Genomic DNA, 21,294 nt, shown 5'->3' with positions numbered 1-21,294 from the left:
ACAATCGATAAGGTGATTGTGGAGAGTGTTTGTGATAGTGAGGATTTTTTTTGATAATGAAGTACCTAAGAAGTTGACCCTTTAGAAAGCTTGTGATAGGCTATGCACTGAATTCATAAAAACTAAAAAAACTTCTCATCTTTGTAGAAAAGAGGTTAATGAGGTAAAAACTGAAAAAGCTGATCTGTTGGTCAAACTAAATGAGACTACAAGGTTAGTTGAAACTCTTGTTGTGGAGAACACCTCATTAGAAGAGAATGTCAAGAATCTTAAGATAGAGCTTAGTCAAGCTAGAACTAAAATAGATAGGATGCCTAGTGCAAAGTTTGATGAGGTATTGAATGCTTAAAAGCCTAGTTCTGATAAAACTGGCTTAAGATATGCTGTTTCCTTCGGCCCTTCCTCTTCCACGGCTTCTGGATCAAGGACTGTCTTTGTGCCCCAATCTGAGAAAGGTGATAAAGGTATGAAATCCAAAACTGATTTGGTTAATTCTAAATCCTTTATTAGATTTCATGTTTGTCACCATTGTGGTGTTTCTGGACACATTTGTCCCAATTGTTTAAAATTGTATCCTTAAAAGCAAGTGTCCAAATGGTCACAGGTTTCCTCTCAATGACCTATACCTTTGTTTGGAGAGTTATTAAAAGTTTTGAGCTTTTAACTCGATTTCAGGAGAATTTTAATTCTTCTATGTCCTTTAGTAGACATACTAGGACATGTGCCTTTTCATCTTCACGGTCAAAGACTAGTGTTATGTGGGTGAGAAAGGAGCCTAAGACTTAATTGTCTTTTCTATTTGTTTTCTACTTTAATTCTTTCTATCTATAGTAGGACTTTCTTGCTTGATTTCTTATTTGCTTTTGGAATCATGCTTTCATGCATCTATATATTTCTTTCACGTTTTCATGTTGTTCGTCTATTTTTGTTTGGTTGTTTAGTCTTTATTTTATTTTTTAAAATAAAAATTGAAAAACTAGAAAAATATAAAAACAGTGTGTGTTTGTATACCTTGGATGGCCATTGAAATAGAGTTTTCTAAACTTTGTATCATTTGTAGCTTAGATGAGTATCTCTATGCACAACTAAGCAAGTAAACTTTGTGACTCGTGTTTGTGATAAGTAAGATTAAGTGATATCTTGTACTTAACACTCGTATCACTCTTTTTGACGGGAATGAATAAAAAATCCTAAGAGAACGGCATAAATAACCATCTTATCACTGTTGCTTGCCAATCATAAAATGACATTTGTATACTTCGGCATAGCAAAAGTGGAATGTCAAATGCTTAGCATTATTGGGTATTTCTTTTCTATCTCTTATATGCCTATGTATGGTTTGCTTAAAATAAAAACATGCAAAGAAAAATAAAAGCAAAAAGAATAAATATGATTTATATATGATAGCAAGCGTGTATTCTAGGAGATGTGAGAGTTATAAGATGTACCTCAAAGGTGATAGTCCCCATTAAATAATTATAATTGTGTGTGAGTTAAAGTGTTTTTCTCATATATCAAATCGTCATAACATGTAGACACTTATGCAATCTTACAATGTTTTTCACACATTGCGCAAAATTCTTTACTACTTTTGATACATGTGCAAGTACAATGTGATTTAGTCATCACAAGGAATACATGTATTAATGTATGCTCATTAAACTGTCTTAACTTATTTTTGAAATAAAAAATTTGTTAGACTTGTTTAGTGTGTGTGTGTGTTTTGGGATCTATTTGATTATATTTTTCTTAAGTGAGAGATGTTTTTGAAAGGTTAAAATGTTGTTTGGATCCTTGGTTGAGTATCATGTTTGATTGCATTTATGTCTGTGTTTTTCTCTTCTTTGAAAAACTGGTTTTAAGCAATCTCGACAACTTCTCAATACCTCTCACATCTGGTCTATCTATCGAGCCCTTTGACCTTTTTTTTTTTAAATCACATTCTCAATAGCTTCTTGACAGATTCTCAATCAATTGAGAAACTTTCTGTCTGCTCAATAGATGCTGAATAGCTGTTCGATCCATCGAGGTTTGCTTCTGCTTGATAGCTACTTGATAGCTTCTCGATCTGTCGAGATCCTCTTGCATGCATTGTTTTTCACATGTTTTGCATATTTCTTTTATTTTATCATCTATAGCATCTTGTTTCATTACATTCATGCATTTATATGGATTCTTTATACCGCTTTAATCATCCTTGATCATCTTTATATTTCTCGGGTGAAACTTTCTAACTTCTTATACCCTTTGTTAATCATGACAAAAAGGGGGAGAAATTGTGGAGAATATGTGGTTTCTTTTTAAGATTCTACATGTTAGGGAGAGAAATACATGCCTTTGTAAGGGGGAGTTGTGTTTCATCTTGTTAGAGGGAGTGTTTACCTCCTTGTTGTTTTAAGAGCTTCTTTTAACTTCTTCTACATCGATCTTGTGATCATGTTTACATATATTGTGCTTATCTTTGATATATATATATATATATATATGACGTATGTCTTCTTCACCTACCTTTACATGTGTTGTTTCTTTTCCATCTTTATACATATGTTTCTTATTCTTGTATGCAATCTTTTATTTCTGTTTTATACTAAGATGCCTTGATGAGTTTTGTTTAAAATTTTTTAGAAATACAGGTTGTCAAAGTCTTCTTGCCATGAACTATTTTCTTGCAAAGTTTTTCAAGAGTTTGTGTTAGAATAGATTTTATTGTATTCAACAAGTGAATATGGGTTGAGTGTTTTATGACTTCTCTCATATGTTCATTTGTTTGTTGTGGTTTTGTCATAGATTTCCAAAGGGGGAGATTGTTAAGAACATATTTTATGTAATTGGCTAATCCTTTGACAAAACGCACTTTACTCGTATTTGGGTAGATCTAGGATGAGTTTAGTACTTTAAGGAACAAGAGTTCAAATCTAGGATTAAAGCCATGCAAATCTGTCTAAAAAACAAGTGAAGAAGTCCTGATTCATTAAAGCTCAACAGATAGCTTAACAAATACCACCTATCGAGGCTCGATAGATACCACCTATCGAGGTATCTATCGAGAATTACGAAATTTAGATTTCCAGATCTAATTTTCGGCCCATGCTTATATATTTGTGTAGGGTTTCTTTTCTCACAGCTCTAAACATATATAAGGCTTATTTTAAAGGCCGTCACATAAAAGAATACAAGAAGAACACATGCAAAAGGTGACCGATGCCTTATTCTCTCTGAAAGAAGTTACTGCATCTGTGTGCTTTAGGGTTTTGTAACCAAGTGCTTCTTGATCTTTATTGTTGATGAAGTGAAAAAATTTGCAGCCAACATTCTTCTTCTTCAAGTTAGTGAGTGAGTCACGTACTAGGATTTGTGCAAAGGAGTTAATCACATACTAAGATCCGTGTATCAAAGGGTGGCGTTCATATATTGAAAAGTTCAGAGATTTTGAAGTGGTAGAAAGTTTCTACTGTAAGTTCATCGACGGGGATTGTAGAGTCTAGGGACAATGGTGTTGTACTAGATTTGAAACTTCTCTTTACTATAATAGATTGCTTTTCGGGAAGGTTTCCCCCCAGGTTTTTTACTGTGAAACTAGTTTGTTTCATTAGTTTTCCTGTGTCATCATATCTTGTCTTATTTATTTTTCTGCTACATGATTTTGATATGATATTGATGTTTGTTTGTTTTAACAAGTTTTATTCATAATAAATCGAATTAACAACTTGGATTTAAAACTTATTAATTCTATCAACAAGGGTCTAAATTTGCCAACAAGTGGTATCAGAGCGGGTACACTCTGATTGGATAAAGTGTGATCCTTGACCCCTGTTGTCGTAAATTGTGGACAATCTCTTTTGATTCCTCCTTTATTTAATGTAATTAATTATGCATACTGGAAAGTTCGTATGAAATTTTTTTTGCAGGCTTTAGGTGAACAAGTATGGCAAGCTGTTGAAGTTGGCTGGATTAAGCCAAATGAAGCGTCAGTAGATTGGGATAATGCAATAATCATAGCAGCAAATTTCAATAGTAGGGCCTTGAATGCTTTGTTTTGTGGGGTGACCAATAAGGAATTCAAAAAAATATCATCCACGGAAGTTGGTAAGGAAGCATAGACCATTCTTAAGACCACCTATGAAGGTACCAAGGCAATAAAGACTGTGAAACTTCAAAAACTCACTAGTAGTTTTGAAGAAATAAGGATGGAGGAGGATGAGACCTTTGATGAGTTCTATACTAAACTCAAGGATTTTGTGAATTTTGCTTTCAATCTTGGAGAATCTATTGTGAAATTCAAAATTGTTAGGAAAATCCTTAGATCCTTACCTGAAAGATTCCATGCTAAGATCACTGCCATTGAAGAAGTGAAAGACATTGATCAACTTCCTTTGACTGAACTTGTAAGGAACCTTCAAACCTATGAGATGGGATTAGGTTTAACGGTATAAAGGAAGAGATTGAGGACTTTGAAGATGAAGATGAAAGTGAAGATGAAGATGAAGATGAAGATGAGGATGAGAATCTAACTTTCATAACTGATGAGATTATCAAGCTTTTTCAATTTAGGAAAAAGGATAAGGGCAAACCTAAACTGTTAAACATAGCGAGGCGTAGATTAGGTCGAGGCAATCTAGGTCAGCAGCTTCTCCCTCCCATTCGACTCCATCTTGATCTGCTCCATCCACATCCGCTCCTTCGTCTTCTACGAGCGATGTGGCTCTAGGAGACATCATGATGCAGCGTCAGTGCATGGATGCTCACCCTGACACACTCTCTACAAAGTTGTATCAGGTGAACATTTGTGTCGGTCGTATTGCACGGCAGTAGGCAATCATGGGTGGCTTTGCTCCTGAGGCTTCTTCTCCACATACTTCAGAGGCTTCTGATGCTGAGGATGATGATGATGATGATGGTGATGATGCTTCTGATGATGATGATGGAGATGCTAGCTCTGTCGATGAGATGTCTACTTGACGCTCTTACCCTTTGTCACTCATGACAAAAAGATAGAGTAGTTTTGGATATGAGAGTAGTCATTCTTAGGGGAGAGTTAGTATTTAGGACCATTTTGTTAGGGTTAGTGTTGATATTTAAGAGATATAGTGAGGCTTATTTGTATCTTTTTCTTTTCTCTACTTTAGATACATTTATTCTTGTACATTGGGTCTTGTGACCATTATTAACATACATTGTACTTATCTTCTTTATATGTTGATGTATGTTTCTTTCATTTACCCTTACATGTGTTGTTTTTTTTTCGCTCTTTATGCATATGCTTCTTATTACATGTATGCAATCTATTATTTCTGTTTCGCACAAAGATGTTTTGATGAGTTTTGTTTAAAGTGTTTCAGAAATACAAGTTGTCAAAGTCTACTTGCCATAAACTCTCTTCTTGCAAAATTTTTCAAGAGTTTTTGTTAGGATAGATTTTATTGTATTCAACAAGTGAATATGAGTTGAATGATTTATGACTTCTCTCATATGTTTATTTGTTTGTTGTGGTTTTGTCACAGATTGCCAAATGGAGAGATTGTTAGGACATATGTGTTAGGACATATGTGATTCACTTGTTAGGAACATATGTCACTATTCTATATAATTGGCTAATCCTTTGACAAAATGCACTTTACTTGTAATTAGGTAGATCTAGGATATGTTTAATACTTCAAGAAACTTTGTTTCAAGATTGAAGCCATGTAAGTTTGTCCAAGAAACAAGCTAAAGAAGTGCCTGTCATTAAAGCTCGACAGTTAGCCATCTATCAAGGTTTAAGAAGCTGTTCCAGCCTGTGACTCGACAGCAACTCAACAGCTAGCTATCTATCGAGGTTTATGAAAAACAGAATTTCATATATGTTTTGACTCTAATCCAGGATTATGTGTTTAAGCTTTCTTTTCTCACAACCCTAGACATATAAAAGGATTATTTTAAGGGCCGTCAAAGAGGACACAAGTTGCACAAGTGTTGAGCAAAGTTTATTCAAGAAAATTGTGACCAGAGACAGAGTTTTACCCTAGTTCATTTCTTCTAAAGAAGTTGCTTTGTTTGTGCACCGTAGGGTTTTGTAACCCAGTATCTTCTTGATCTTTATTGCTTGCATGAACTGAAGAATTTTGCAACCAATAACCTTCTCTAGTTGGTGATTGAGATTGGGAACTGGGATCCGCACAATTAGTTAGTCACATACTAGAAGCCGTGCATCAAAAAGAGAAATTGTCACTACAGAACAAGTCTAATTCAGTATTGGGGTCAACTGTAGTTTTGTATAAGGTACTGAGATTCCTTTACTTATAATCGTTTGTTGTAATAATAGTGGAATTTCAGGAGTAGTGACCTTAAAATTACCCAGTCGGGTTTTTGCCATGTAGGTTTTCCCAATTCGTAAACAAATCACCTTGACAATTTATTTTCCGTTGCATACTTAGTTTAATTGGTGATTTGTTTGTGCTACCACGTATTTGCATGTTAATTTGATTAATTAATTCACTTGGTTGATTAATCAATTAATTAATCGCAAGGGGTCAATACATTTTTGGCCTATCATTAAGGCTATGTTTGTTTTAGCTTCAAATCACTTTTGGAAATGTTTTTCTGTAAATGCAGGTGTTTAGTTGGGCATGGAAAATAAATTTTCCGAAAAATATTTTCAGTTGACCGTGTGTTTTAATGGCTTTGACCCGGAAATTGGTTTTTGTCAAAATTTTCACTTCAAACCATTTCTGGACTCGCGCGCAGAGAGAGAGAGAGAAAGAGAGAGAGAGAAAGAGAGAGAGAGAGAGAGAGAGAGAGAGAAAGAGGAAGAAGAGAGAGCCCAGATCACGCCTTTGACTTCGCCTATAAAGCCAGAGCCCAGATCACGCCACGAACCTAGAGCCCAGATCACGCCTTCGACTTTGCCGATCTACAAACCAATCTATGAACCCACGAACCGATCTTCGACCCAGAGCCTTCAGCCCATGAGCCTTTGACTTCGCCGGCGACCCAGAGCCTTCGCGCCATGAATCCACAAACTGATCTCTCTCTCTCTCTGTGATTTTGATTAACCCACGAACCGATCTACGTTTTTGTGTGATTTTGATTGACCCACGAACCGATCTACGTTTTTGTGTGATTTTGATTTTTTACTTTCTCTCTTTGATCTCTGATTTTTTTGTTGTTGTTGTGGTGGTGTGGGTGGTGGTGTTTTGGTGGTTTTCCTGTTGTGTGGTGATAGGTTTTGTGTGGGTGGTGGTGGAAAATAAAATTTTAGAATATTACCAAACACATGAAAATATTTTCTAGAACAATTTTCATAATGCAACCAAACACTTGAAAATATTTTCCTTTCCCGAAAATAGCATTTTTGGAAAATATTTATTTTCCGAAAATATTTTACATTAACCAAACACAGCCTAAGTTTTTTTAATTTTAATAGTTGGAAAGGAAGATAAAATTAGAGCTTTCCCACCATTTAAAAACATGTAACTTTTTATTTTAATGTCATTTCTAATCTCAAACCACTCAATATCATCTAATTATAGTTCCGTATCTTATGAAGTATACAAAAGTGATCATAACCTTTTCTACTAGATACGCCCTCCATCCCAAATTTTTTGGTCTATTAAAAACCCAACTATTTAGGGGAACATTATTAAATGTCTTATCTTTTTTTTTTTTTACTTATTTATTTACATTAGAAGTTTCCTAATTAGCCTTAAAATATTTGTCAAAAATTTAAAGAACTTTTCATATAAAAATAAATTTTTTTTGCAGTGTTTGATTTTCAAAGTTATTATAGATTATAAACTCTATTGGTGTACTACTATAAAATTACAAACTCTATTGGATGTAGATTACCAACTTATCTTCAAATTTAAATTTTATCACTGTCAAGCCTTATCCAAGTCAAATCTTAATCTTCTTATCAAATTTGGCACAATAATTGATAAATTCTATAGGGTATAATGGAATGTTACTAAAATAATGGGATTTGACATTTCAAAGATGATTTAATTTTGAAACATCCTAAAATGTAATAAAAATTTGGGATGGAGGGAGTACATTGTTTATCTCAATGCATTCGTAAATATCTACAAATCAAAGTATAGCCATATAAAATGCCTTGCAAACAAAATACCAAATGACATATTAGGAATGTTCGCTCAACAATGATTAACTACACTAATTAAGTAAATAACTTGCTTTTGATAATAGATCAAGCTAACTTTCTCTATAGATATTGCAAGGTAATCATAGATTAATAGTCATTTTATTAATCAATTATGATAGGTCAAGAATATATTGACTCATTTGGTAACTTAATCAATTAATTTAGCCTAGTGAAATTGATTAGATTATATTACATGCAATAAGCGTTGTAGCACAAACAAATCACCAAATATACTTAATGCAACAAAAAAAAAAAAAAAAAAATGACATGGGTGATTTGTTTATGAATGGGGAAAACCACTGAGACAAAACCCCACAGGGTGAATTTAAGGTCACTACTCCTGAAAATCTACTATTAGTAAAACAAGCAGTTATAAGTAAATGAATCCTAGTACCTTATACCAATCTACAGTTAAACCCTTACCTTAATACCCAATTGGACTTGTAATGTAGTGACAATCTCTCCTTTCAATGCACGGCTCCAAGTACGTGACTAACCAATTGATGCATGAATCCCAGTATGCAACTTACTCCTTGGCACAAATCCTAGTACGTGACTAACATACCTACTTGAGGAAGATGTTGACTGCAAAGTTTTTCAGTTCATCCAAACGATGAAGATCAAGAAGCTCCTTGATTACAAAACCCTTAGCACAAAGACGTAGTAGCTTCTTGAAAGAATATGATGAACTAGGGCAATTTTTCTCTGATCACAATATGTGTGAACAATCAATTGCAACAACCTTTGCATCACTTTGCATCCAATGAGACAGCCCTTAAAATAAACCTTATATATGTCTAGGGTTGTGAGAAAAGAAACCCTACACAAATACACTTGGATATGCTTGAAAACATATCTGGAAATCTAAATTTTGTAATTCCCGATAGATATCGTTTTTGTTGAGCTTCTGTCTAGCACACACATTAAACTTCGATAGATAATATCTATCGAGTTGCTGTCGAGCTTTAATGAATAACAATTTCTTCACTTGTTTCTTGGACAGTTTTGCATGGCTTCAATACTAGACTTGAATTCTTATTCTTTGAAGTATTAAACCCATCCTAGATCTACCCAATTACAAGTAAAGTGCGTTTTGTCAAAGGGTTAGCTAATTTACAATAACATATGTTCTAACAAGTTCCACATATGTCCTAACAAATTATTTAAATTCAAGTTTTCATAGTTTAAAATAATGTATAAAAGATGATTTTATAGATAAAATGGTAAATAATAATTGACATGAAAATCGATATGAGTGTTAAGGACATATAGAACATGTAATTTAACGGTGTGATTTTCAAAATATAATTTATATAACATGATGGAAAATTTAGACCCCTTAACACACAACCAGATTGAGTAGCCTAGTTAATTAGCCAAGTTGTTACTTAGTCAAATTAAGCAATTCTAGGTTAAAACAATCAAACAATCATATCAAGCATATATAGCAGTGGAATAATAAATAACACAAGATATGATCACCAAGGAAAACCAAACCGGTAAAAAACCTGGGGAGGATTTTACCCACCGATCCTCAAGGCAAAACTGAATTCACTATGAAAGAATTGAAGTTCATACAAAAGGACTTACAAGCTCCCTGCTCGACTTCCTAATGCTACCTACCAGTAGAACTTACTGACACGACCCCGTGCAAGCTTCGAATCCACAGACTCCTTCTTTCTTGAATTCTTTAATCAGCTACAAGCACCCACGCTTGATATTCTTTAAGCTTCAATGGTAGCAACCTAGTTGATCGTCAAGATGTTAAAGTAATCTTAATCTTGAAAACCCTAAGCTTTGTGTAAAGGAAAGCTCCTCTAGATCTCACAAGAGATTTACACAAAATAGCAATGTATGAGCAATAATACAACTGGAGCAACTCTAAAAACATGGCTAGGGTTTTGCCTTATATACCTAGGGTAAAAACATAAAACCCTAAACGTTTAATGAGTTAGGGCTGAGTTGGAAAAACTGCAGAAAACGCAATCTGGTCGATTTTCGATCGATCGAATCTATTCTTCGATTGATCGAGCCAGACCGAAATGCCCCAATGCATCTACAGTCTCTCGATTCCAACTTTACAATAATTAAACAACTTTGAGTACACTTTAACAAGACTAAATAGATTGTTTTGATTATGGTTTGCCAATATTAAAAATTAGAGTTCTAAATACATAAATTCCTAAACCTTTAGAACCTAACATAACAAATTATTGACTGATGTAACACGGTTTAGAGTTACATTAGGTGTAACTTGAACCCACAGATTTTTAAGAAATCCAATGATTAGAAAATCAGCAATCCATGGCATTCTTAAAATTCATTGATGATCACATTAGCTAATGTTAGGACATATGTGAGTCAATGATAGGAACATATGTCACTATTTTATGTAATTGGCTAATCCTTTGACAAAACACACTTTACTTGTAATTGGGTAGATCTAGGATGTGTTTAATGCTTCAAGAAACAAGATTTCAAGTTCAAGTGTTAAAGTCATGCAAGTCTGTCCAAGAATCAAGTCAAAAAGTGCTGTTTAATGAAGTTCGACAGCTAGCATCTATCGAGATTTAAAGAGAGCAGTTTCAACCCGTGGCTCAACAGCTAGCTCGATAGATGGCTATCTATCGAGATTTATGAAGTTCAGTTTTTCAGGACTGTTTTTCATCCAATCTGTGAGTATTTGTTTAGGTTTTCTTTTCTCACAATCCTAAACATATATAAGATTATTTTAAGGGCCGTCAAAGGTTGCGTGAGTGTGACGAAAAGTCTTGTTCGTGCAAATTTTGATCAGAGACAGAATTTGCCCTAATTCATCTTTCCCTTGAAGAAGCTGTTGTGTTTGTACATCGTAGGGTTTTGTGACCAAGCAACTTCATGATCTTCATCGTTTGGATGAACTGAAGAACTTTGTAGCCAACATCCTTCTCAAGTATATGATTAAGTCACGTACTGAGATCCGTACAATTGGTTAGTCACGTACTTGGAGCCATGCATTGAAAGGAGAGATTGTCACTATAGAACAAGTCCAATTGGGTATTGGTGTAAGGGTTCAACTGTAGGTTAGTATAAAGTACTGAGATTCCTTTACTTGTAACTGCTTGTTGTGATAATAGTAGATTCTCAAGAGTGGTGACCTTAAAATCACCTGGTGGGGTTTTTGCCATGCAAGTTTTCCTCATTCGTAAACAAATCACCATGTCAATTTATTTTCCATTGCATACTTAGTTTAATTGGTGATTTTTTGTGCTACTACTCATCTTGCATGTTAATTTGATTAATTAATAAACTTGGCTAATTAATCAATTAATTCATCACAAGGGATCAATACATTCTTAGCCTATCAAGTAGTAATAGAGGAGGCACACTTTGATTGGGGTTAATCTTTGCTATGTGATCCATTAACTCCTGTTTGTCATGGATAGAGGATAGTCTCTTATTATACCTCCTTTATTTGATGGCACTAACTATGCATACTGGAAAGTACGCATGAAAGCTTTCTTGCTGTCTTTAGATGAGAAAGTGTGGCAAACATTGGAGATAGGTTGGACCCTCTTTTGCTCCTCTTAGAGATCTTCTTAAAGCCCTCATGTTCCTTTCGAACTTGAACGGTTTTAACTCTTCCCCCTCTTCGCCAGATCAAGGGTTTGCTAGATGGAAAGGTTCTTCCAAGGTGTAGAAGGAAAATGGCTCCAAGTGATTTTGTCACTTTTTCTCTCTTTCCCCTTTGTTATTTTGTTTTGCATTACTTGTGTGTTTTGCTTTTTAGTTTTTAGCTGTCTTTTATGCATTGCTTTGTTTTGTTTAGCATGTTTTTGTTTGATTATTTTTCAGTTTTGCTTTGTTTTGTTTTTCATAAAAAAAAAAAAATTGAAAAATTGAAAAATACAAAAACGGTGTGTTTATATACATTAGTACTTGTGTACCTTGGATGGCCATTGAAACAAAGTTTTCTAAACTTTGTATCTTTTATAATTTAGATGAGTATCTCTATGCACAACTAACAAGTGAGCTTTGTGGCTTGTGTTTGTGATGAGTAAGGTTAAGTAATCTCTTGTACTTTACACTCGTATCACTCTTTTTAATGGGAAAGATTAGAAAATTCTAAGAGAAAGCATAAATAACCATCTCACCACTGTTCCCGCTAATCATGAAATAACATTTGTATGCTTCGGCATAGCAATGCATTATATGCTTATTAAAAGAAAAATAAAAGCAGAAAGATCAAAATGCTTTATATGATTGCAAGCGTATATTCTAGGAGATGTGGGAGTTACAGGATGTACCTCGAAGGTGATAGTCCCCATCAAACAGTTATGATTATGTGTGAGTTAAAGTGATTTTATCATATCTCAAACCGTCATAACATGTAGACACTTATACAATCTTACAATGTTTTTCACCACAACACGCAATATTCTTTGCTACTTTTGATGCATGTGCATGTATAATGTAATTTAGCCATCACAAGGAATACTTGTGTCTATGTTTGCTCACTAAACTATCTTAACTTTTTTTAAAATATAAAATTGGGTAGACTTGTTTAGTGTGTGTGTGTTTTGGGATCTATTTGACTACATTTTTCTTGAGTGAGAGATGCTTCTGAGAGGTTAAAATGATGTTTGGATCCTTGGTTGAGTTGTATTTTTTATTGTATTCATATATGTGTTTTTCTCTTCTTAAAAAACTATTTTTAAGCAATATCAATAGCTCCTCGACACCTGGCTTATTTATCGAGCTCTTCAGCTTCTTTTTATCACAATCTCGACAGCTTCTCGATAGCACTTTGATCTATCGAGAAAGTTTCTGTCTCCTTGATAGCTGCTCAATAGCTCCTCGATCCATTGAGCTTGTTTTTGCTGTGGACACCTCTGTACACCTGCTCGATAGCTGCATCTGTCGACCCTTTTAAAGCTCGACACCTCTCGATTTATCGAGAATTACTAAGCTTCTATATATAGGGTCAGTGCAATTCAGATCTCATTTCTCTCGATCTTTCTTGATACTTCTTTGTCTTCTCACCTCCCAAACACATTTTTCTCCCTTCAAACTCCTTTCCCAAGGGATTTTCGGCCTTAATCAAGTGTTTCTTCACTGGTAAGGTTCCTAAATCCTTCATCCTTCATGCATTTCATGCATTAGACCTAGGTTTTTAGGTTTTTGAAAATTTTTTGGGGGTTTTCAAAATTGATGGAGTTTTTGTAAAATTTTTGGGATGGGTTTTGGATTTTTGATCTTAAACCATCATGCATTGCATCTCATTTGCATTATAACAATGTTTCATGCATTCTTAGATGTGTTTTTACTTTATTGCAAACATGTGTGCTAGTAGGATTGGATAAGGTTGAGCCCATGATATTTTTACTATTGCATATCATATGTTCATGCATTTTCACGCATACGTACTTTACATTCTATATATTTTATATATTGACTGTATTGGTGCTTTTCTGCGTGTCTCCTTCTCTTGCTCTCTATCTCTAGTTTACGTTAGTTGTGTCATGGCACCTAAGCATAAATCTACTTCATCCCGAAACCTTCTTCGTTCAGGGCATCCACTTCATTTGATCCTACTCCTTCTTCTGTTCAGTTCTGTGATGAGTAACCAAAAGGACTTCTCGAAGAACTTTTTTAGATGAGGCGTTCATTTGGAACGCCAAGTCATTTTCTCGGACTTCTCCGACACTGTCCTACCCATTGTCATTCACAGTAGGGGTTGGGAGTCACTGTGTGACATCCCGGTCACATGTCCATTTATGCTGATACAGGAGTTCTACTCCAACATGCATGGATTTGATTTTATAGTACCTCTTTTTGTTACTCGCATTTGGGGTATGCACATTATGGTCACACTGAATATTGTATCCGATGTGCTCCGTGTCCCGAGGGTAGAGCATCCTGACTACCCTAGTTTGAGCGTCTGAGGACTATGTCCAAAGACTAGCTTATGTTAGCTTTTTGTGAGTGTCCCTCTGATTAGGGGCAATCGTCAGTTACTCCGTGTTCGACCTTTGCTAAAGGTCCTAGGTTCATGAACATGGTTATGACTTTTGTTCTACATCCTCTTTCTCACTATAACTCTATTACAGCCCCGTGCTCAATTTTTGCTTTCTCTTGTAGAGCATCTTCCTATAGATTTTTCCTCTCATTTCATTCTTTCTATCTTAAATGTCTATAGGATTCGGGGACCCGTGATAAGCTCATCTTCCCTTTGGCTCGTGAATCACGAGGATCTTACACCATTTTTCTGTTCCCTTTCCCGTTTCTGACCACTTCTCTATTATGTGTGCCATTGACACGCTACTGTTAAATGGAGCGAGGCACAGCTACGTTTGAGGCGGTCTAGTACAGCAGCTCCTCCCACTCCTTTTGTTCCATCCACCTCCATTCCTTCTTTTGTAGGTGGTGTGACTCTTGATGCGATCATGGTGTAGCTTTAGTGCATGGATGCACGCCTTGACACTTTCACTGATGAGTTGTGTCAGGTGAACACCCATGTTGGCCATATTGTTAGATGGTAGACTCACCTTGGTGGCTTCATAGAGTCTCCCTTTCCTCCTCCTAAGGCACTTGAGGACGACAATGATGACTCTAACGACAACGATGATGATGAGAAGTGAGGTGCTAGCTCACCTAGCGATGATGAGATGTCTACTTGATACTTACACTTTTTCACTCATGACAAAAAAGGAGAGTAGTTTTGGATATGAGGTAGTCATACCCATAGGGGGAGGGTTAGTATAGGAGATTTTTGTTAGGGGGAGTGTTCATATTTTGAGGGATGTAGTGAGGATTTCATGTATCTTTTTCTTTTCTCTATATTTTAGATACCTTATCTCATGTACATTGGTCTTGTGACCATTTTGACATACATTGTACTTATATTTGATTTATATATTGATGTATGTTCTTTCACCTATCTCTCCAAGTGTTGTTTCTTTTCTTTCTTTATACGCATGTTTCTCATTTAGTGTATACAATCTATTTTTATGTTTACACTAAGATGCCTTGATGCGTTTTGTTTAAAGTGTTTCAAAAATACAGATTATCAAAGTCTACTTGCCATAAACTCTCCTCTTACAAAATTTTTCAAGAGTTTGTATTAAGATAGATTTTATTGTATTCAACAAGTGAATATCAGTTGAGTGATTTATGACTTCTCTCATATCCCATTTGTTTGTTATGGTTTTGTCACGAATTGCCAAATGGGGAGATTGTTAAAATATATGTGAGTCAATGATAGGAACATATGTCACTATTTTATGTAATTGGCTAATCCTTTGACAAAACTCACTTTACTCGTATTTGGGTAGATTCAGGATGTGTTTAATGCTTCAAGAAATAAGGTTTCAAGTTCAAGTGTTAAAACCATGCAAGTCTGTCCAAAAATCAAGTTAGTAAAGAGTGTTCATTAAGCTCGACAGCTAGCATCTATCGAGATTTAAAGAGAGTTGTTTTAGCCTGTGACTCGACAACTAGCTCGATAGATAGCTATCTATCGAGATTTATAAAGTTCAATTTTTCAGGATTGTTTTTCATCCAATCCGTGAGCATGTGTTTAGGCTTTCTTTTCTCACAACCCTAAATATATATATATATATATATAAGGATTATTTTAAGGGCTGTCAAAGGTTACGTGAGTGTGAAGCAAAGTCTTGTTCATGCAAATTGTGACCGGAGACAGAATTTACTTTAATTCATCTTTCTCTTGAAGAAGCTACTGTGTTTGTACACCATAGGGTTTTGTGACCAAGCAACATCATGATCTTCATTGTCTGGATGAACTGAAGAACTTTGCAGCCAACATCCTTCTCCAGTTGGTGATTAAGTTGCGTACTAGGATCCACATAATTGCTTAGTCATTTACTGGGAGCTGTGCATTAAAAGGAGAGATTGTCACTACAGAATAAGTCCAATTGGGTATTGAAGTAAGGGTTCAACTGTAGGTTGGTATAAGGTATTGGGATTCCTTTACTTGTAACAACTTATTGTGATAATAGTGGATTCTTGGGAGCGGTGATCTTAAAATCACCTGGTAAGATTTTTACCATGTAGGTTTTCCCATTTGTAAATAAATCACAGTATCAATTTATTTTCTGCTGCATACTTAGTTTAATTGTTGATTTGTTTGTGCTACCACGCATCTTACATGTTAATTCGGTTAATTAATAAACTTGGCTAATTAATTAATTAATTCATCACAAGAGCTCAACACATTCTTGGCCTATAAGCTAACTTTATTAATTTAAGAAAGTATTATATTATTTTCTTTTCCTCTACTAATTAATTTATCCCCAACCTTGCACAAGTGCCTATTCTTAATATTTAAAGTTGCAGGTTTTCATGGTCTTATTCTTCTCTACATATTGATTATTTGATATGTGAGGTTTAGCAAATGGTTATATGGGTCTAGATTTAGATTTCTTTACATTGGATTTCATTCAAGGTTACAAATAATAATTGATAATTATTGAGGATCAATTGTGTAAATGTTTATATTGTAGTTGTTCTTTCAAGAAGCATGTCGCGCGGCCAAAATAAGAGCATCTTTTCCGGATCACTCTTGAATAATTTTTTTTTTATTCAAACATTCTTGCTATGGAGACTTGTGACATAACATCAAAGTGCTTTTGTCGCTTGTTTAGCATATATTACTGGGTGCTGCTGGGATTTGTTTCAAATATGGGTTAGGCGAGGGCATTGGTGCCATTATCAGAGATAGTGCAGGTGAGGTGCTCACTATAATGTCGGAGAGAATGAATGTGTATTCAATTCATAGAAGAATGGGTGTAGCAGTTGTGCTAACTGCTAAGTGCTGTTAAATGGAGTAGAGCAATTGGATTCACAAATCTAGCGGTTGAATGTGAAAATCAGTGGCTTATGGATACCCTTATAGAATAAGTGGTATTACAGGGTACTTTAAAAAAAAAAAATGATTGATAATACATTCTCTACTAAAGTTACAAATTTCTCCATCCTAAAGGAATTAAAAAAAAAAAAAAAAAAAAAACTTAGCAAAACCTCATTGTTGAACATCTAAATGGATCTCTCAAAGAACATAAATTCTAACTTTCAAAAAAACTAATTATTAACCAAAACTCAAATCAAATTGAAGTGATATAGGAAAAGAACCGAAACACCTAAATGCATAAGTTGAAAAGGATTTGCTAAAAAAAAAAAAAAATGTGATTAAAAATTTGAATCAACAATAACAAAAATAAACATCAATGGGGTAAAAAAAAAAATAGTCGACACAATTTTAAAAAATCCATCAAATGAGAAACAATATTGAAGAAATAGAGAGAGTATTGTCCCTTTTTGTTGTGAAGTTGGAATAAGTAGGTGAGAGGTGGGAAGGGAACTTATACCAAATTTATATGAAAAATAAGATAGAAGAGAAAAGGTTAAAGGAGAAAAAAGGTTGGAAAAAGTAAAAAGATAGAATTTAATTAAGAATATATAAAGGAGAATAATAAGAATGCATAAAATGAATGAAATGGAAAATTTAACGATTCGTAAAGAAAATGAAATGGAAAAGTTAAGAAGACAATGGTTGGAGAAGATGAAAGGTTGAACTAAGAAAACAACAATTGAAGGAGATAAAAGGTAGAATAAAGTGAATAATGCAATATATATATATATATATATTTGGGAGATTTTGTTGACATGGCACATTAGCCATGGCGGCTTTAGGAAATTTTTATTTTATTTTTTTTTCCTAGGGGTTCAATGAAAAGACTAATCTTGGATAGTAGACGAATCTTGTGGATTAAGATGTTTCTTTATTACAAATTTGTCTATAANCAAGCCTAGAAATGCCGGCCGATTGGGATGATGCTAAGATCAAGGCGAGAATTCAACATAGCATTGAATGCTTTATTCAGTGAGTCATGAATGAGGAATTCAAGAAGATTCCTCACTGAAACTCAAAGAAGCATGAGACATTCTCCAAAAACCTATAAGGACAAAGCTGTCAAGGATTCAAAGCTTCAAAGGCTTACTATGAGCTTTAAAGAAATAGATGAGGAGGATAGTCTTCGAGAGTTCTATGCCAAGCTTGACATAGTGACATTAAGATAAACCATTCCTGACCTAAGATTGTGAGAAAGATGCTTAGATTCTACTCCGAGTGATTCATGCCAAGATCATGCCATTGAGGAATCAAAGAATTGGACAAATTCCTTTACGAGTTGGTTGGCAATCTCAGACTATAGTTAGGTTTGAAAGGATCGGGAAATAGTAGAGAAAGAGCATGGCATTGAAAGCCAAGAACAGTGAACTAATGATCTTTTGAGATGAAGATTCTAAATGAATCCTAATAAGGAGTTCAAGAAGTTTATGAAGAATGCCCATATAAAGCTTTACAAAGACCAAGCAATCAGTTCTTCCATCTAAGAGCCAAGACAAAGAAGAAATGCTAGGATGGTGGTAGTACACTGTTCCTCAGACCAAAGTGTTTGTGGTCAGGCTTTTGATCACATGAACAAGAGTGCCTACATATCTAAGACCATTAGGAAGAGCAAGGCACTGCTAGTTGAGGACATGAGCCCAGGAGATTCTGATAATGAGGATGATGGAATCCTAAATGCCTTCACTCCACTCATAAATCCTACTAAAGGGATTGTTGAAGATTGGATGAAGAAGAGGAAATGGTGGAGTCCAAGTTTGGAAAAAGATGATGAAAGATGACATTCACATAACCTATGCATAATAATACAAGTCTAGAAACATGAGAAGTTTATAGGTTGGCCACCAAGAAGCTTAGTGATGGAGCTTGAAAGGAAGAAATTTCCACAATTTGATGAAGAAATCAGACCATTGGAGCACTAGATTTGAGAATAATTTCTTGGCGAGAAGACCAAAAGCTTGAAGAATTGTTCCAAGTCAAAGCTCAGTGAAAGGACTTCAAGGCTAAGCTTATAAGATGCTTTCTTCAAAATCTCTTGATCAAACCGGTTTAGGTATGATTTCTCCTCTCTAGTATTGCTACTCTCTAGTACTACTATTTTTTCCTTCTCTAATAATGTTGAAAATGAGAACAATGAAGTTAAAAATGAATTACTAGTGAGAACATAGAAAGCTAAATCTATCTTAGGAGCACCCTAAACTTGTAGAAGAGATAAGAACCCTAGGCTAAAAAGGGAAATACTCAAAAGCAAACAAAAAAAGCAACATTTTTGTATCACTTATGGTGGCTAGAATACTGACCTAATTGCTATAAGTGGTTAGCCACTCAAAAAAGCAAAGCATGATCGCGTCAGGAGATCAGAATTAGCTTCCATCCTCTTTTGCTCCTCTTAGAGATCTTCTTAAAGCCCTCATGTTCCTTTCGAACTTGAACGGTTTTAACTCTTCCCCCTCTTCGCCAGATCAAGGGTTTGCTAGATGGAAAGGTTCTTCCAAGGTGTAGAAGGAAAATGGCTCCAAGTGATTTTGTCACTTTTTCTCTCTTTCCCCTTTGTTATTTTGTTTTGCATTACTTGTGTGTTTTGCTTTTTAGTTTTTAGCTGTCTTTTATGCATTGCTTTGTTTTGTTTAGCATGTTTTTGTTTGATTATTTTTCAGTTTTGCTTTGTTTTGTTTTTCAAAAAAAAAAAAAATTGAAAAATTGAAAAATACAAAAACGGTGTGTTTATATACATTAGTACTTGTGTACCTTGGATGGCCATTGAAACAAAGTTTTCTAAACTTTGTATCTTTTATAATTTAGATGAGTATCTCTATGCACAACTAAACAAGTGAGCTTTGTGGCTTGTGTTTGTGATGAGTAAGGTTAAGTAATCTCTTGTACTTTACACTCGTATCACTCTTTTTAATGGGAAAGATTAGAAAATTCTAAGAGAAAGCATAAATAACCATCTCACCACTGTTCCCGCTAATCATGAAATAACATTTGTATGCTTCGGCATAGCAATGCATTATATGCTTATTAAAAGAAAAATAAAAGCAGAAAGATCAAAATGCTTTATATGATTGCAAGCGTATATTCTAGGAGATGTGGGAGTTACAGGATGTACCTCGAAGGTGATAGTCCCCATCAAACAGTTATGATTATGTGTGAGTTAAAGTGATTTTATCATATCTCAAACCGTCATACATGTAGACACTTATACAATCTTACAATGTTTTTCACACACAACACGCAATATTCTTTGCTACTTTTGATCATGTGCATGTATAATGTAATTTAGCCATCACAAGGAATACTTGTGTCTATGTTTGCTCACTAAACTATCTTAACTTTTTTTAAAAATATAAAATTGGGTAGACTTGTTAGTGTGTGTGTGTTTTGGGATCTATTTGACTACATTTTTCTTGAGTGAGAGATGCTTCTGAGAGGTTAAAATGATGTTTGGATCCTTGGTTGAGTTGTATTTTTTATTGTATTCATATATGTGTTTTTCTCTTCTTAAAAAACTATTTTTAAGCAATATCAATAGCTCCTCGACACCTGGCTTATTTATCGAGCTCTTCAGCTTCTTTTTATCACAATCTCGACAGCTTCTCGATAGCACTTTGATCTATCGAGAAAGTTTCTGTCTCCTTGATAGCTGCTCAATAGCTCCTCGATCCATTGAGCTTGTTTTTGCTGTGGACACCTCTGTACACCTGCTCGATAGCTGCATCTGTCGACCCTTTTAAAGCTCGACACCTCTCGATTTATCGAGAATTACTAAGCTTCTATATATAGGGTCAGTGCAATTCAGATCTCATTTCTCTCGATCTTTCTTGATACTTCTTTGTCTTCTCACCTCCCAAACACATTTTTCTCCCTTCAAACTCCTTTCCCAAGGGATTTTCGGCCTTAATCAAGTGTTTCTTCACTAGTAAGGTTCCTAAATCCTTCATCCTTCATGCATTTCATTGCAAGTAGAAGCTAGTTGTTTCTTTATTACAAATTTGTCTATAACACTAATAAGAGAATAAAAGATAAATTATTAGTTCATTTGGCATATTGTTTTATAATATAAGAGAAAATTACATTTTACCATCCTAGACAATACCCAAGATTACACTTTGCATTCTAAACTATTCAAATGCACACTTTGCACCCTAAACTATGGCACTTATTACACTTTGCACCTTAATGTTAGTTTTATTGTTATCTTAGATGGAATTTTCATGCATGTGATATGCACCATGTGTTTTGCTTTCTA

The 21,294-nt window shown here is 34.7% G+C and overlaps 1 protein-coding gene across 1 annotated transcript; it reads left to right on the top strand.

Moving 5' to 3' along the window:
- Positions 1 to 4,818: 4,818 nt before the first annotated feature.
- Positions 4,819 to 18,826, top strand: LOC136067052 (uncharacterized). The gene is made up of 2 exons (XM_065772310.1): positions 4,819 to 4,938; positions 18,605 to 18,826. The coding sequence occupies exons 1-2, from the start codon at positions 4,819 to 4,821 to the stop codon at positions 18,824 to 18,826; spliced, it is 342 nt and encodes a 113-aa protein (XP_065628382.1).
- The last annotated feature ends 2,468 nt before the right edge of the window (positions 18,827 to 21,294 follow it).

Source organism: Quercus suber, unplaced genomic scaffold, assembly GCF_002906115.3.
Source record: "Quercus suber isolate HL8 unplaced genomic scaffold, Cork oak 2.0 scaffold_56, whole genome shotgun sequence".
Classification (NCBI taxonomy): Eukaryota; Viridiplantae; Streptophyta; class Magnoliopsida; order Fagales; family Fagaceae; genus Quercus; species Quercus suber.
Note: the sequence above shows the minus strand (reverse complement) of the source record. Positions and strands in the feature narration are given on the sequence as shown.

Coding starts and splice junctions, on each gene's coding strand:
- LOC136067052 (XM_065772310.1), top strand. CDS start 4,819: ATGGGTGGCTTTGCTCCTGAGGCTTCTTCTCCACATACTTCAGAGGCT. Junction 4,939..18,604: donor ATGATGGAGATGCTAGCTCT/GTCGATGAGATG, acceptor GTTTGTGGTCAG/GCTTTTGATCACATGAACAA.